The sequence below is a fragment of the Cygnus atratus genome, chromosome 10 (assembly GCF_013377495.2).
Source record: "Cygnus atratus isolate AKBS03 ecotype Queensland, Australia chromosome 10, CAtr_DNAZoo_HiC_assembly, whole genome shotgun sequence".
NCBI classification, from domain to species: domain Eukaryota; kingdom Metazoa; phylum Chordata; class Aves; order Anseriformes; family Anatidae; genus Cygnus; species Cygnus atratus.
The window spans coordinates 323,078-337,358 of NC_066371.1; the positions used below are offsets into that span (position 1 = coordinate 323,078).

General features: G+C 39.5%; 1 protein-coding gene across 8 annotated transcripts in view; it reads left to right on the forward strand.

The window, feature by feature from the left end:
- TMCC1 (transmembrane and coiled-coil domain family 1) overlaps positions 1-14,281 on the forward strand; it is a 92,051-nt gene that overhangs the window by 10,365 nt on the left and 67,405 nt on the right. For 2 of the 8 annotated variants that reach the window (XM_050712680.1, XM_050712681.1), the window contains 2 exons: positions 4,925-4,981; positions 8,167-8,411. In XM_050712680.1, coding sequence (XP_050568637.1) covers positions 8,208-8,411 — 204 coding nt within the window. In that variant the 5' untranslated portion in view covers positions 4,925-4,981; positions 8,167-8,207. Of the gene's footprint in view, positions 1-4,529; positions 4,730-4,924; positions 4,982-7,703; positions 8,412-14,281 lie in introns of those variants that run through there. The other 6 variants (XM_035546757.2, XM_050712685.1, XM_050712682.1 and 3 more) reach the window with 5 other exon arrangements.

The following is a 14,281-nucleotide window of genomic DNA, read 5'->3' on the forward strand; positions in this document are numbered from 1 at the left end:
CTTTGACACATTGAAAGTAGCAGCATCTCCTGAAAGACAGGCAATGAGAGTAAGAGCAACTTTGAGCTTTCTCTCTACCCCCGCTCTTTTCTCTCCTGAAGAAGTACTGCCAAAATGTTTGGCGTGGCCTAGTAATGTATTTTTCGAGAGGCTGGAAAATCTGATCCAGATAATGCAAATATTAATAGCAGAAGTGGATATTAGGAGTGCAACTGGCCACAGAAAAAAAAAAAAGAAATGCTTCAAGGAGTAAAATCTGTTTCAATGAATGATTTCTTTAAAGAGGAGTAAGGTAAAAGAAACGGAATTATTCCTGTTCACCTTTGTATGTGTGTAATTAATTTGGTATTTGAAGGTAGGCTCTTTTCATTGTTCTGCTACTCAGTGCAGCACTAAATATAGGCTTCTGACTATGAAGGAAGTACTTCTGTAGCTGTTCTCAACCACATTGGTGAAACGATTGGCTCCGTTGCACTGAAAGTAGAAAATTTATGTGCTGCTTATATATCCCTGCAACAGTGAAAACCGATTAAAACATTTTCTTCAAATAATGAACTATGGCGTGTTTTGACAAACAGTTCTTAAAGCTGCAAGTATCTAGTTAAATCTTTCTTTAACCTTGATTTAGCTTTCTTGAGGTATTAATCCGGTGGAAAATTAACCTGTGTGTAGCCTTTGCCAGAAAGGTTATTTTTAAAGTGATGGTGGGAGGCTCCAGATGTAGTACTAAACACTGCCTGCCCATAAGCAAGTCAGAAGGTGGCAGCAGTGAGAGATGGTGTAGGTGTGGCTTTACCCTTACTAAGTGTAAAGTTTGGTTCTATGCTCCAAAGGTCTTAGATAACCGTAAGCCACTTGACCGTTGTGTTTTGCTTTTTCATCTGAAAATGAGGGAAGTAATAGTACTGCAATACAATGTAGGAGCATTCCAAGGGTAAATACATAGATTATTCACCTGCTATGGTAATGTAAACCTATCAATAATCTATATAGCGAAGAATTTCATCAGGGTGCTTTAAAGAAAGTCAGTGCTTTCTAAGAAGGAAGAACAACAAACTCTGCTAAACTGCAGAAGCAGTAACGTTGCCCCACAGTCTGACCATTATGGAATACCATAACTTTGCATACTGGAAAACACTGGGCTCAGAGACTGACTTGCTGAAGTTTTCATAGCAAAACTGACAAAGCCAGATTGACCTATGATGTCTCTGTGCCTGTTGCATCTGTGGTATGAGAAGGGAGAGCAAGGATAGCAGAGATGGCATCTTGACATCTGGGTAATGTTGGGAATAGGTTGGGGGCTTTAGGGAAATATTCAGGCAGAAATCAGTAAAACCTACGTCTATCTTACTGTGTTCTTTTTGATCTGTAGCAGTGTACAGTTGGCTTAAAAAACAGGCCATAGGTTTCTTGCTTTGCCGTGTGTCCCTTGTTCCTATTAAAGTGGCAGTTTCTCTCCATCTAGTACCTCCTGTCCCACTCTGTTGAGTGGTGCAGGCACCTTACCCAAAGCACTGTGGGTTAATTCACTGAATGTCTTGGGGCATGCTGCCTGCCACTCCTTACTGTGTCTAGCAGTGTAGCTGGCTTTGGGCTGTTGTCCTTTTCTAAATTCCTAGGTGCAGAGCTTAAACAGAGGTTTGGTTCACATTGCATGTACTCCAAGCAATTTTTTCCTCATCTCCCAGCTCCATTGTTTAGTTTGAATCATCCCATTTTTGTCTTTCAATTTGTTCTTTCAGCCATACTCCATTTATTTTCCTGCACCTTCATTGTCAGGGTTATGGCGAGGTGTGGGGCAATGGTATAGCTGTTGTCCCTTGGGTTTTTTGGAGCTTCACTAGAGTTTAGTTAAGTCTTTTCCTGCATGAATTTTGGAGGGGGAGGATGAATTCTGTCTAGAAAACTGTTGATATTCTTTCCATTAAAAATAGTGTTGTTTTGGGGCCCTTATTAACTTTTTTCTGCTGCCATCTCAGCTATTATATTTAATTACTACTTCAGTTTTATTAATTCATTTAGATACTATAATATGACTTTTTTTTTTTAAACTAAGAGTGAAGAATTTGGGTAAAAATGGAAGAAAGAATTTCTCCTGATACTGGGTAGTCATGCTACTATCCAGTTGTTGTTCTGGGTCAAATTATTTACTCTGTCATTGTCATCTTCCTCTCTGAATGTTCTCCAAACCTCAGTCCCTTGAAGATTACACCCGTTCCGGTTTCTCTTGAGTTCCTCATTTTTAAGGGATTACTTGTGAACACTCAGAGCTTTCCATCCTTATTTGCTCTGCTGCTTGTTGCTGTTGCCAGGGTTCCCATGATACGTTGTTTTCCAATATGTGACTATTGCTCCTCTAGTCTTTCTGGCTAAATTGTTTGACTTGATACAGAATCCATTTCAGGATGAGTTTCCCAAAACAATCTGGGATTTCTCAAATTCAGCTTGGTTTTTTTTCTTCCTAAAAGTCATTTTTCCTCAGGAGAAACAAAAGTATTTTTGATTTGCTAAATAGGAGAAATAGTAATCGTTTCCTACATAAGATCCCTGCTAACTGTGGTCTACAACTCTGTGATGAGTTACTAACCTGACTTGTTTATGGAATAAAACAAATGTGAGAGTTCCTTAGGTAATTGTACTGGAAAGTTAATGTTAAGGATTAGGGATGCTTAAATACTGCACAAATAGTAGATATTAGAAGGCAGAATCTTTTTTCTTTTATTGAAAATAATTTTTCTTTCCCAATTTCTGTGGTTCTATACTGTTTGAATCTGTAACAAGTACTCCAATTGCAAACAAGCTAGCTCTGAGTTGTTTCAATGCCGATTTCAAAGTTCATTTTTTTCTTAGAAGTAACCCATAGTGCTATAGGGCATGTCTATGAAGACGCGATTGTTGGAAGCTCTTACAGTACGTAAAAGTAAAAATAATATTTAAACTTTTATATATTAAAAAAAAATGTTGAATGGCTACAAATTTATGGTAGTGGTACCTCGTCTGTTAACAATTGCCTGCTGTGCTTAGTTTGCTACAGAAACTATTATAGAGATGTAACTTCTATGTTAAGATCTTGTTCAGCAAAATGGTTTCATTTGTCTTCCCTCCATCTTTTTTATAAGTTCTTCATATTTGCTTTCATCACTTGTCTCATTCTAGCATACTACTTCAGTGTTTGTTGTTAACATTTTCTTTCTCTGCAGTCTTTCTGGAGGTGAGAATCCAATATGTAATAAAATGGTCAAAATCCTCCAGTTGTGCAGTCTTGTAATATTCTGCTAAGTGCTGATGTATTCTGAAGCTTGTTTCGTATTTGTTCTGTAATATATTATAATGCACATAAATAAGAGCCCTAAAATTTAAAGTCCTATGTTAAAGAATAGATGCAGTTTGGAGAACAGCAGTTTGTTATTGTGTGCTTCTGTGCCCTGCAGCACGGGGAATTTGATCTCTGTTGGAAAGATGGTGTTTCACCCTGACCTCCTAATGCTCTCAGCTTTGCTAAAACTGCACAGAAGAGTCTGATTGTGGTTGGCTTCCTTATGATCGAGGCTTTTCCTTTTGGAAGCTCTAACCAATTGCCAAATTCAATCTCTGTGGGTGACCAAAGCTTCAGTCACAATCTTGGCTTGTTCTCAAAAAAGCTCAAATAACATTGTGTACATAAAAGTTTAACAGCTAAAGTGTCCAGTAACTACCTGTTTCCGTGGCTTATCTCTAGATCACTACTGAAAATAGAGCCTTCATAGAAGGCACCAACATATTTTAGTGGTTAGCTGTAAGTGAATCATATTTTGTTTGCCTATAGGTAAATATTCCTTCACACACAAAAAAGATCAAATATCACACTTATCTTTTGGCAAGTTTATGAGAGTACCAAGGATGCCCGTCCCACCCCAGACAGACCCATCAGTTTTCAATAGCTAGTTGAGTAACTGATTGTCTTTGGAAAATCACTCCGATTTAGCTGTTTTGGAGTATCGCAGCTCTCCCAGGAGTCTGTCGAGAGAAATGCAGACAGCACATCTGTTCCCAGCTGTCTGTCGTAATCCTCTGTTGTGTTCCTCTAACAAGTGTCTGTCCTTACCTTGGCCTTGTCACAGGAATCGTAAACAGATTGTCAAAATGCTCTTGGAATATTTTGTCCCCTTTTCTAGGAAAGGACAGCAAAGCCAGGATGGTGTCCTTGGGAGCGGTGTGCTTTGCCCAGGTTGGACTCAGACTTTGCAATCCTTCTGTGCTCATTCTGCGTTGAGATGGTGACTGGGCCCTTTATTGCACCTGTGTACGGGGGGCTTGGCTCGTCCAAGCTGCATGGCCTTGTGTCAGTCCCCTGTCCTTAGGGAACGGTGCTGCGTGGGTGTTACTGCTGTGGTGGACACTGGTTGTTCTCTTGCCTGCTGGCAGAGATTGCTATTGAGCACAGTTGGCAGCTCAGCCAGGGTCACAGAGGCACTTACGCAAGCTTCCTTGTCAAGTGAGCTGAAAGGCACTCGTGTTTCAAAGCGCTCACAATTCTCGTGTCCTGCTAGGTGAACTCGAGGTAAACAAGAGCAACCTGTTTGACCCGTGCCCAGAACGTTTGAATGACTGAACAGGAGGAGAAGAAATTGGTACAGACCAGCCTGACCTTGAAGGCTCTACCCTGGAATCTAGCTGTGCCTCCAGTACATCCAGATGGCCATAAATGCCAAGAGAAAATGTTTCTTCACAAGAACTTCTTGATTATCCTGTAAAATTTGGTTTTAACTTCAGTTATATTTGTATCCCTTCAGTTACTTGAAAGAATTTAAAGTAGCCTGGCTTCCAGAGGCACTTGCATTTAAAAAAAATATCCAGAAGTTGGAATCATGCTCACTTTATTGTTTGTGTACATCTTTACCCCCATTTTCAAGAATTGCATCTCATATCCAATTTCTTTTTGCAGTTTTGTTCAGTGGAGGGACTGCTGTATGTCAGCCATGCTAAAGGGCAAGTGATGGAGGCAAGTATTAGTTTATATATTCATAGTTATCTAATGCTGTTTTTGCCAGTTTCTTCTTTTTAACTGCTTTGTTTTCCACTGCTGCTGTGAAATAATTGCACAAATGAAGGTCTATATGAGCATGTTCTGGGAGGTGGTAATGTTATAACATCTGCTCGGTGTGACTGTGTATATGGAATTAATAATTTTGTTCCTGATATACTGTGTTCTCATACGAATCAGAAATTCCTGAGCTTCACGCTATAAGGCTCTCCATTTCCTTCCTCAAACAGAGAATATAAAGGCTTTTATAAGTGGAAAAAGCAAGCACAAAACTTGAATCCTAGTGGTTAATATAAATAAATGAGCTAATTTATTCTGCTGATTCACAGTTCACGAGTAAAGCAAATCTTTCTCTGCAAAACTAGGTACTAGTACAAATAAGTAGTTTTAAGTATCTTCATACCAAAAGTGTGGTTTGGAAAGTTCTTATCAGGCTCGTAACAGATTTATCATATGGAAATATAGACAGATGACCGCAAAGCTCCTGTACGAGCATTTTAAAGATACAAGTCAGTGTAATTTCAGAAATCAGTCACAGAATATGCAGTCATAGTAGTGACTTGTTTGTGAATTAACTAGGCTGATTTGTTTCAGGTGAGTTTGTAAATTGAAGCAGGACTAATTTAAGTGGCTAGTGGATTCCAGCAGATCATGAATGCCTGGAACTCCAGTTAGACTGAAATGATGTTATTTTAGATCAACATTATTATCATCGGTAATTTGGATAGACAACACGAAGTAGGTGGTAAAGATGCTGGTTAGGGAATATATTAGGCGTTTTTGTTCTGAACTACAGCTCTTCAGTGAGTCCTGACTGAAAAACGAATGCTGAGGGAATTAGTTAAAATGAAAAAGGCAGTTGTGGGTCAACTGTCAAATTCGTATTTGACATACCAAATAATGTTGGGACTCTTGGTTTTTAGCCAATAAGGCTTTTTCATTGAGCTGTTTGTCTTTTGGATGAAAAGGAAAGTTGAGTTTTGCCTTTTTTTTCCTCAAAATGTAAATTGAGTAGGAACCTGCAATTCAGCTTTCTGAGAAACTGTTTAATTAGGAAAAAAAAGTAAAAGCAATGTTAAGAAATAAAGATAGAGCTCAAAAGTCCAAGGATGATAATCATAAAGGCATTTCAAGGAAGTTTTGAGTATGTTTAAAATAATAGTAATTGGTTTGATTCTGCCATATTTTCTGCGTGAGTATGGGCAGATACTTTTTCTGGGATGTGGTTTATTACTTCGCATTTAGTGGTTTATTGATTAAACTGGCAATATATTTTATTTCAATGATTATGTTTTCAAAGTACTCAGCTAAAATACGGTATGATTTTAGTGTTATGCTTTCAGTAAGTACTGAATTTCATCTTGCCTCCAGCTTATAGCAATGACACTTGAAAAAAAATGGGAGTGTGAGGCAGCTCTTTTGATATTTTTGGATGCCAGCTTGGAAAGCAGTTTTGGAATATCTGTAACCCGTTTTGTCAGGTTTCAGATGCACAAAATCGAGAGCTCTCTTAATTGTAACTTCAGTGCACTATGTTTCTGCAGCTGTTTTAAGTTAAAAATGAATGCTCTCAAATCCTAAACATGTTGCATTTCAAATAAAATGGTTTTTAAAGCACAGGCTGCCTTTTGCCAAGATTGAGGTAGACCTCTCTGGTCTGGTTTCTGTATTTATAGAAACCTAATCAAAGCATTTTCCTGCAAGAAAACAATGATCAGCTTCCGAGCATGTGATCTCATGGTGCTGATGTGAAACTCTTTCAGATACTGCGTCCTTCCTTCCTTCCTCATTCCTTTGCTGTACTTCTCCAGTAGCGCGTTGCTATGTAAGTTCTCAGTTGCAATGTAGTATAACTAACTGCTGTCAAACCCCAGCTGATATGAGAGGTGAGGTTGAGATCTTCTGGAGCAAAGCTGTTTTTTTTTCCTGTGTCAGAGGCTGAGCTACACATGTATGGTGCTGCTCCCTCCCCCCGTTCAGATGGGTTACTTAATCTACTTTTTAAGACATTTTTGTTTTCTCTGAGAATTTTGAACAAGACTATGCCAATTGAAGTCATTTCACTTGCCTCTTCCTGCATGAAGACAAACTTTCATATCTAGTTTCCAGTGCCATCAGTAGATGCTGGCCGTAATAAGGCATTTCTTACTGCTTGGAGATGCATAACTGTTTTCTTGCATATATTACGTATAGTCGAGTTAGGCTCTCTTCAGGAAAATCAGGTAGGCAGAGCAGACGTTACATTTGAAGCATGAAAGATCAGATCTTTGGTAAGGATCAAAATTAATTCTGACGAAGAGGCTAACATGCTCTATAGAGATGTTTAACCTCATGTTCTGTTAGATATTATGAGCTTTGTTCTTAACAAACAACAACAAAAAAAAACCCTACTGGTTACCCCTTGCTTCTTTCCCCCCTTTTGAACAGCCTTTTTTTTTTTTTTTTAACCTTTCTTGCTTCCCTTTGTGCTGTGCTTCTTCCCTTAGGCAATAAATGAGTTGTCTCATACAAGCTTTGGCTTCTGCATACAGCCTAGATGCAACTAATACGAGGATTGAGGAATGCTTGGAAAACTGATAAATTTTGTTTTGTTAGTGGCATGTTTTGTACATTGGATTTTTTAACCCACTACTTTCTGCATGGATTTATAATAATGGCTCTTTTGTTTAACATTAGATAAGCATGAGATCACCGTGGCACAGCTGCATGTGTAGTCACTCTTGAAGCAATTGCACACCTAATTGGCTGACAATCTTGGCATTTTTAAAACAAACACAAGCCTTTTAAAGACAGGGGACATACTCATGTATGAATAGTCAAATAAACCTGTTGGGTGTCATCAATGGAGCCCTCTGGCAGTGAACAGTTCTGTGATGACCCTGATCCTGGAGGCAAATCCCAAGATCAAGAGACCAAAAAACAGCATGAATCAGAGCAAAAATTATCCAAAATAACCCATAATGCTTTGGAGAACATTAATGTGATTGGTCAAGGCTTGAAGCACCTTTTCCAGCATCAGCGCAGGAGGTCGTCTGTTTCTCCGCATGATGTTCAGCAAGCTCAGGCTGATCTGGAGGCTGACATGGATTTGGAAAGCCAAAACTCCTGTGCTGAAATTGATGGTGTCTCCACCCACCCCACAGCTCTGAACCGAGTGCTTCAGCAGATCAGAGTGCCACCTAAAATGAAGAGAGGGACAAGCCTGCACAGCAGGCGGGGCAAGACGGACCCTCCAAAAGGAAGTCCACAGATCAACAGGAGGTCTGCCCAAGATATTCAATCAGGTCGGCCCAGATCATCGTCTACTACAGATGCTCCCACGAACTTGTCTGTGATGGAGATTGCTTCTTCCCTCTATGTAGGTGGAGAGGAGGCCACAGCAGCAGCAGTAAGTTACTCAGATTTACCTTTGGTCTTTATCATTTCCTTGTATGTTTTCTTAAGACTTCTGAATCTTCTTTTTAAAAGCAAGTTTTTCAGCAAATGCTAATGCTACTGTGTTCAAAATCTTATGTGATGAAGCAAAGAGCTTAAAAGATGCATTAGTCATTTTCTCACATGGCAGGTGGCTTATTTGAGATGTATTTGATCACTGAAATAAGAACTACTTTTGAAGCACGTTAGGTTGATCAGATGGTGCATCACCATCAAGCAAAGGATGTTGGAAAGAGCAGCAGTGAGATTAGTCCTTGTTAGCAGCTGTTACTTATTTCCTGCAACAAAAATTTGTACTTGTATGTCTCTTTTCTTCCCTTCTTGTTATATTGTGTGTTTTATAAAAGTGAGGAATTCCAGTTTGAGTGGATGGAGCTGTGGATCATTTAGGCTGTTGAGATGCTCTGGGAATGCTGACCGCAGCATGCATCCAAGCAACAGTGCCTGGCCAGCTGAATCTGATTTAGATCAACCTGGCTACTGTGCTATGATGGGATCACTGCTGTCATTTTTGGTTTGTCTAGTGTGTGCAGAAAATCCTTCTCTGAAAGGAGAGTCTGCATTCTGTGACATGTTCTTGTGAAGCTATGTGTATCAGTTTATTGATGATATCAAGGAGTACTGTTTGTCTTAACATTTCTTCTTTCCCAGACCAATTTAGTTGATGTGCTCCTTCCTAAAGCTAGGAGGAACTGTGAAATGGATTACTGGTTCATAAGTTGTTTATTAAAGAATAATAAAGAGAATGAAGCAAAGCAGATGCAGAATCAATTCACTATAGCAATATCATAAACTGTAAGTTCAGAAAATGCCATCCCTCAGCTGCTTCATCTCCTATGATTTTTTTGACAGAGATGAATCTTGAAAGACGTTAAACATTCTGATTTATCATTGTGATCTATCAATTGGGTAAAGATTCCTCTTGGAAGGAGCATTGAAAGAGTCTGCCTCTATTTGATGTTTTTGTTCCTGCCAGAAATTAAAAGAATAGAAATAGTAATAATTGGGAAAAGCGTACACTCTCCTGGGATGGGCTAAGTTTGCAATTGAACGATATCAAAAAGAGCCATTTTATTATCTTCAATTTTATTTGCTTACTGGCTCTCTTTTGTATTTTGAGTGAGCTCATGATCTTTGTTTCAGATGAATTTTGGGGAAAGCCAATAATTTTCCAAGTTTGTGCCCAAATCCAGCAATTTGAGTCTACGAAGCATGACAGCTGGTCTTTGGTTTGCTGGTTTAAAACTGTAGGTAGCTCTCTTACTTCATGAGCAGGGAAATTGAACAGGCCTAAGAATATTCGGTAGGCAAGATCACATGCCTGGGAAAACACCTGGAGTCATTTGTCCTTTCTCCCAATTCTATCAACTGGTCTGATGAAATACTAACACCTTCACCTAGATCAGTGGTCTGTAATGTGGAGTGTGGGTTGGATTGTAAAAAAAACAAAACAAAACAAAAAAAAACTTTTGCACTATTAAATAATTTTTAAAGTGTTTTTCTCATCCCTTTTTAATTTCTATTTCTAGGTGTGTTTTATAATATACTTAATATATTAGTACAATGGGAAATGTGTAGAATTTATAAATACATGTGTATCTGTCATCTGTGCTCAAAATGTTTTAGTGATGGGGTGCACAAAGTTTAGAAACTGCTGGCCTGGATGAATTGGGTCACATAGCAGGGGTGACTGGAAAAATGAAAGCTTTTAATCCAATGGTAACTGTATTCTGCTATAACACCTGCTATGCTTAAGAACAAACTTAGGGTTAATTTTTGACAGATATGGCCTTTGATTCCTGAGAAACAGCTGTGGTGACTGCTCTTCTGATTGAGAAGCATTTTCTGGGAACAGTAGCTCATCTGCTACTTAACCAAGTAGTCGAATTCACAAAGAGGTGGATGTTGGAGTGATTCTCACTGCTGTTTGCTGTGTCCTCAGTGGGTATGCCCTATGACTTGAAGAAAAGGAGCTGCTGAGGCTTTCTTTCCTCCTTAGTTAAAAGAGAAAGGAGGGGACTGAAGTCTGAAAGACATTAAATGCATGTGAGGAAAAAGACTGCTCTGGGCACTAAACTTCTGAGAGATTTCCATAACCAGATGTGTCTCTGTAGAGGTTAATGAATTACCAGCTCCTTTTTAGTATCTTTTTAGTATTTTTCTGGTGGTCAATGAAGATGATGTATTCTACAGGTCTAAAGTGATATAAGCAAGGAAAAGCTGCCTTGCTTTAGGTAAATACACCTTTCCGTGATGCATTTCAGTCTGGTGGAGAACCTTTGTGTAGCGTTCATGCCTGAACTGATCCAAATTTAGGTTTTGTCCTAGGGGGTTTTCCTTTGCGATAACAAACTGGTGGAAATAGTGGGGAGAAAAGGGGTCTGACGGTGAGACTGTTGGAGCAACAAACTAACATCTCTGCACTGCATCTGGAGCAGGGTCCCTGGACTGTGACCTGAAGGTTTTCAGAACAAGTGTCATCAGTGGCTGAATGGGAATTAATCTTCTAAAAATCTTTGGAAAATCAAACTGGAAAATCTGATGTACTTGTTGTTTTTAAATGTAGCTTGCTTGCTTATAAACCAATATTGCAAGAAAGTGGCAGCTGCAATCTCTATGTATATGAGCAAGAGAGGTGTTCAGCTGTTTTGGCAATGTTCACGTTTTCCTTTGTATCTCTGTGGTAAGTGCGTGTAGTGTGAGGACCTTTTGATGCAAGGCTGAGAAAAGCTGTGGGAAGGAAGTTAGTGCACTTCAGGATAGCCTCTCTATCACATGATCTAGAGCACACATGCTGCTTTGGGACTCAGTACCTCATCCTCCTGAACTGGAGTCCTCTACTTCCTCTGCTGCAATTTGGATTGCTTCCTAACACATTCTGAAAAATACGGTTATTATTTTTTTTATTATTTTATTCTGGAGTGCCACAGATTACTTGTTAGGCTTCATTCTTTCTTTTCTAGGAGCTTCCTCTTTCTTCAGCCTGTTTATTTCATGTGGCAGGGTCAGCTTTTAGCTGTCTCCTGATTATATACACCTATACTTTCCTTTTCATGCTTATAACCTCATCACATCCCCCACACTAAATACACTACCAGGAAGCTTAGGAGGTTAATCTCCTCAAAGTATTGTTTCATTAACACAAGAGGGTTTTTTGTTTGTTTGGTTTGTGTTATTTATTATCACCATACACTTCATGTGTGTGTGGATACTGCAAAGTTTTGGAGAGAAGAGTATTGCTTATTTGCTTTGCAAATACGTCCCCTTGAACACAGTCAGGACTCAGTGAGGTAGCAAGTTCCTTGGGTTATCAGGTCAGACTGAAGCATTTACTGTATTATCGCTGTTGCTTGAACTGAACGGGCAGTTTAATTGCCTTTGCAGTATTTTGATGTGATTTAGAAGAGATTCTCTTGCTATGCAAACAAAAGCATAATAATATCTGTTCTGTATCTTTGCAGCACTAGTTTCTGAGAAGAACAAGGTTAAGTCTGGGGCAGCTGTTCAGGTTTTTATCAAGAGTTGGGATAGTCTGATAGAGAGCAAAGCAGAGATGTATTTCAGATAAACCTTTAAAACTATTTTAACTTTGCTTTCAAATAGTTTGCTGTTGTAAGTGTTAACTCATGTTTACATGGTTCTCCAGAATGAGTACTGGATGAGCCCAATCCTGTGTGATGCTGAGATCCCCTGCTCCCAGTGGGAATTAAGGACACTGAATGCTTGTGGCATAAGGGAAAGTAAATTCTTAGTAATCCTCTCCACACAAAGTATTTTAGCTTAGTGTTCTCTTCTCTGTTCTTTTGATATTTGTTGAAATAGAAGGGCAAAATGTTATCCCAAAACCAAGGATTGGATTTGTTTGGACACCTCATTTGCATGTGTAATAATCCTGCTGCTTGTTGTCAGGCTTTGTAAAGAAAATGAGAAATGAGACTGGCAAGGCACGGGAAATAATGTCATAATTAAAGTCTTACTGAGACACTTCATTTGGTCTTGTATTTCAAGCACTGTAAATTTAAATATTTTTGCATAAATCTCCTTGTAAAGGTTCTCAGCTCACTGAGCTGAGAAATCAGGATTTTGGTGGTTTGGAAATGATTGAGATTGCGTGGGTGTCGTCTTGTTTCACAGTACTTCCAGAGCTTTTTGTTGGCTAACAAGTTACATGACCATGACATGAACAAACAGAACAATATTCAGGTTCCAGAGATATAAAAGTAGTAGTAGCAGTTTGGTGAGAAATTGTGTCCACTTGAACTTTATCAGTGTCTTGAAGGTGAAGACAATGCTCAGCCATTGTGTTGTTGTGCAGCCAATGTCTCTGAAACTGGTTCTGGCTCTTGCTGCCTGAAGGGTGATACTTGCTTTGAGAGGGACAGGGATTTCTGAATATTCTTCATCTGCTTAGTTTTGCAGCTAGCAGAAAAACACATGGGAGTGAACAGTCAACAACAAAGGCAAATTTTACACTGAAGTCCTACCATAATTTTGGTAGGAGTAGAAGTACTTTGGGCACTTTCAGATGACAACTATACGTGCACTGCTGAGCGGCCTCCATGCAGGTGGTGCCATTTAGAGCTGAGCAGGTCTTTCCCTCAGGACACTGGTGAAGTAGTAGCATCCAGTTCATCTGCCTCCCTGCCCTTCCACCCTTGGGGAGTTCTCTCTTCCTGTTTAAAGTTTGAAATGTTGACACTGTATCTGGATAACAAATATATTTTACCAGTCATCTTTTTGTTAGGTTTGATAAACAGTGTGTGTAGCAGAAGTATAGTAAACAGCCAGTAGATGAGCAAAGAGGTAGCAGTGGGATGTGGGAGGAGTATCAGAGAAACAAAATTACTAAGAGGTTAAAATGACTTAACAGAAAACTGGAGGAAATTTTATTCTCTTTAATTGAAAGAAGTGTAAGAGACCTATACACTTGTAGAAACATTATTCTTCTGTAGACATCTAAACGTGAATAATGAAGCCTTTTGACGTTGTTAGGGTTATGGAAAAAACAAAACAAAAAATTTATTGAAATAGAAATTCTTAAAAATGTACAACACACAGTTTTCATTTTAACCACTGAGATCCTTATATGGGAGTGCTTGTCTTCTTAAACTCTAAGCATTGGTGTTAGGGAAAGATAGTGAGGTCAGCTTATTCATTCAGGAATCAAGGTTTTCTATACAGTGAATTGTTTTGGAATGGTGGAAGTCCTTAGCTGATACATTCTGGTATTGTTAGGAAGATAGACTGACCTGACTTCATTTAGCATCAAATTTCTCAGTGGAATTTACAGTTTTTGTCTCTATAGGCCTAAACTCTTCCAGGTTACAGTTTCCTTGCCTCATGGTTACAGAAGTAATGGCAAAAAAGGTTGAACCAATATTGACCATGTAATACTCGATCTCCTCAAATTGAAATGATACCCTGGGGTCTGAACAGCTGGAAAGCAGCTCTGCAGAAAAGGACCTGGGGATCCTGGCAGACACCAAGGTGAACCTGGGGCAGCAGCGTGTCCTTGCCGCAAAGAAGGCTCGTGTTACCCTGCGCTGTGTCAGGCAAAGTATCGGCAGCAGGTCGAGGGATGTGATCCTGCCCCTCTGCTCAGCACTGGAGAGGCCACAGCGGGAGTGTTGGGTCCAGTTCTGGGCTCCTCAGGACAAGAGAGATGTGGACATACTGGAGAGAGTCTGTCAAAGGGCCCCAAAGGTGGTGAAGGGTCTGTAGTACCTCACATGTGAGGAAGTGCTGAGAAAGCCAGGACTGCTCAGTCCGGAGAAGACGAGGCTCAGGGGGATCTCATCCATGCCCATTATCACCTGAAGGCAG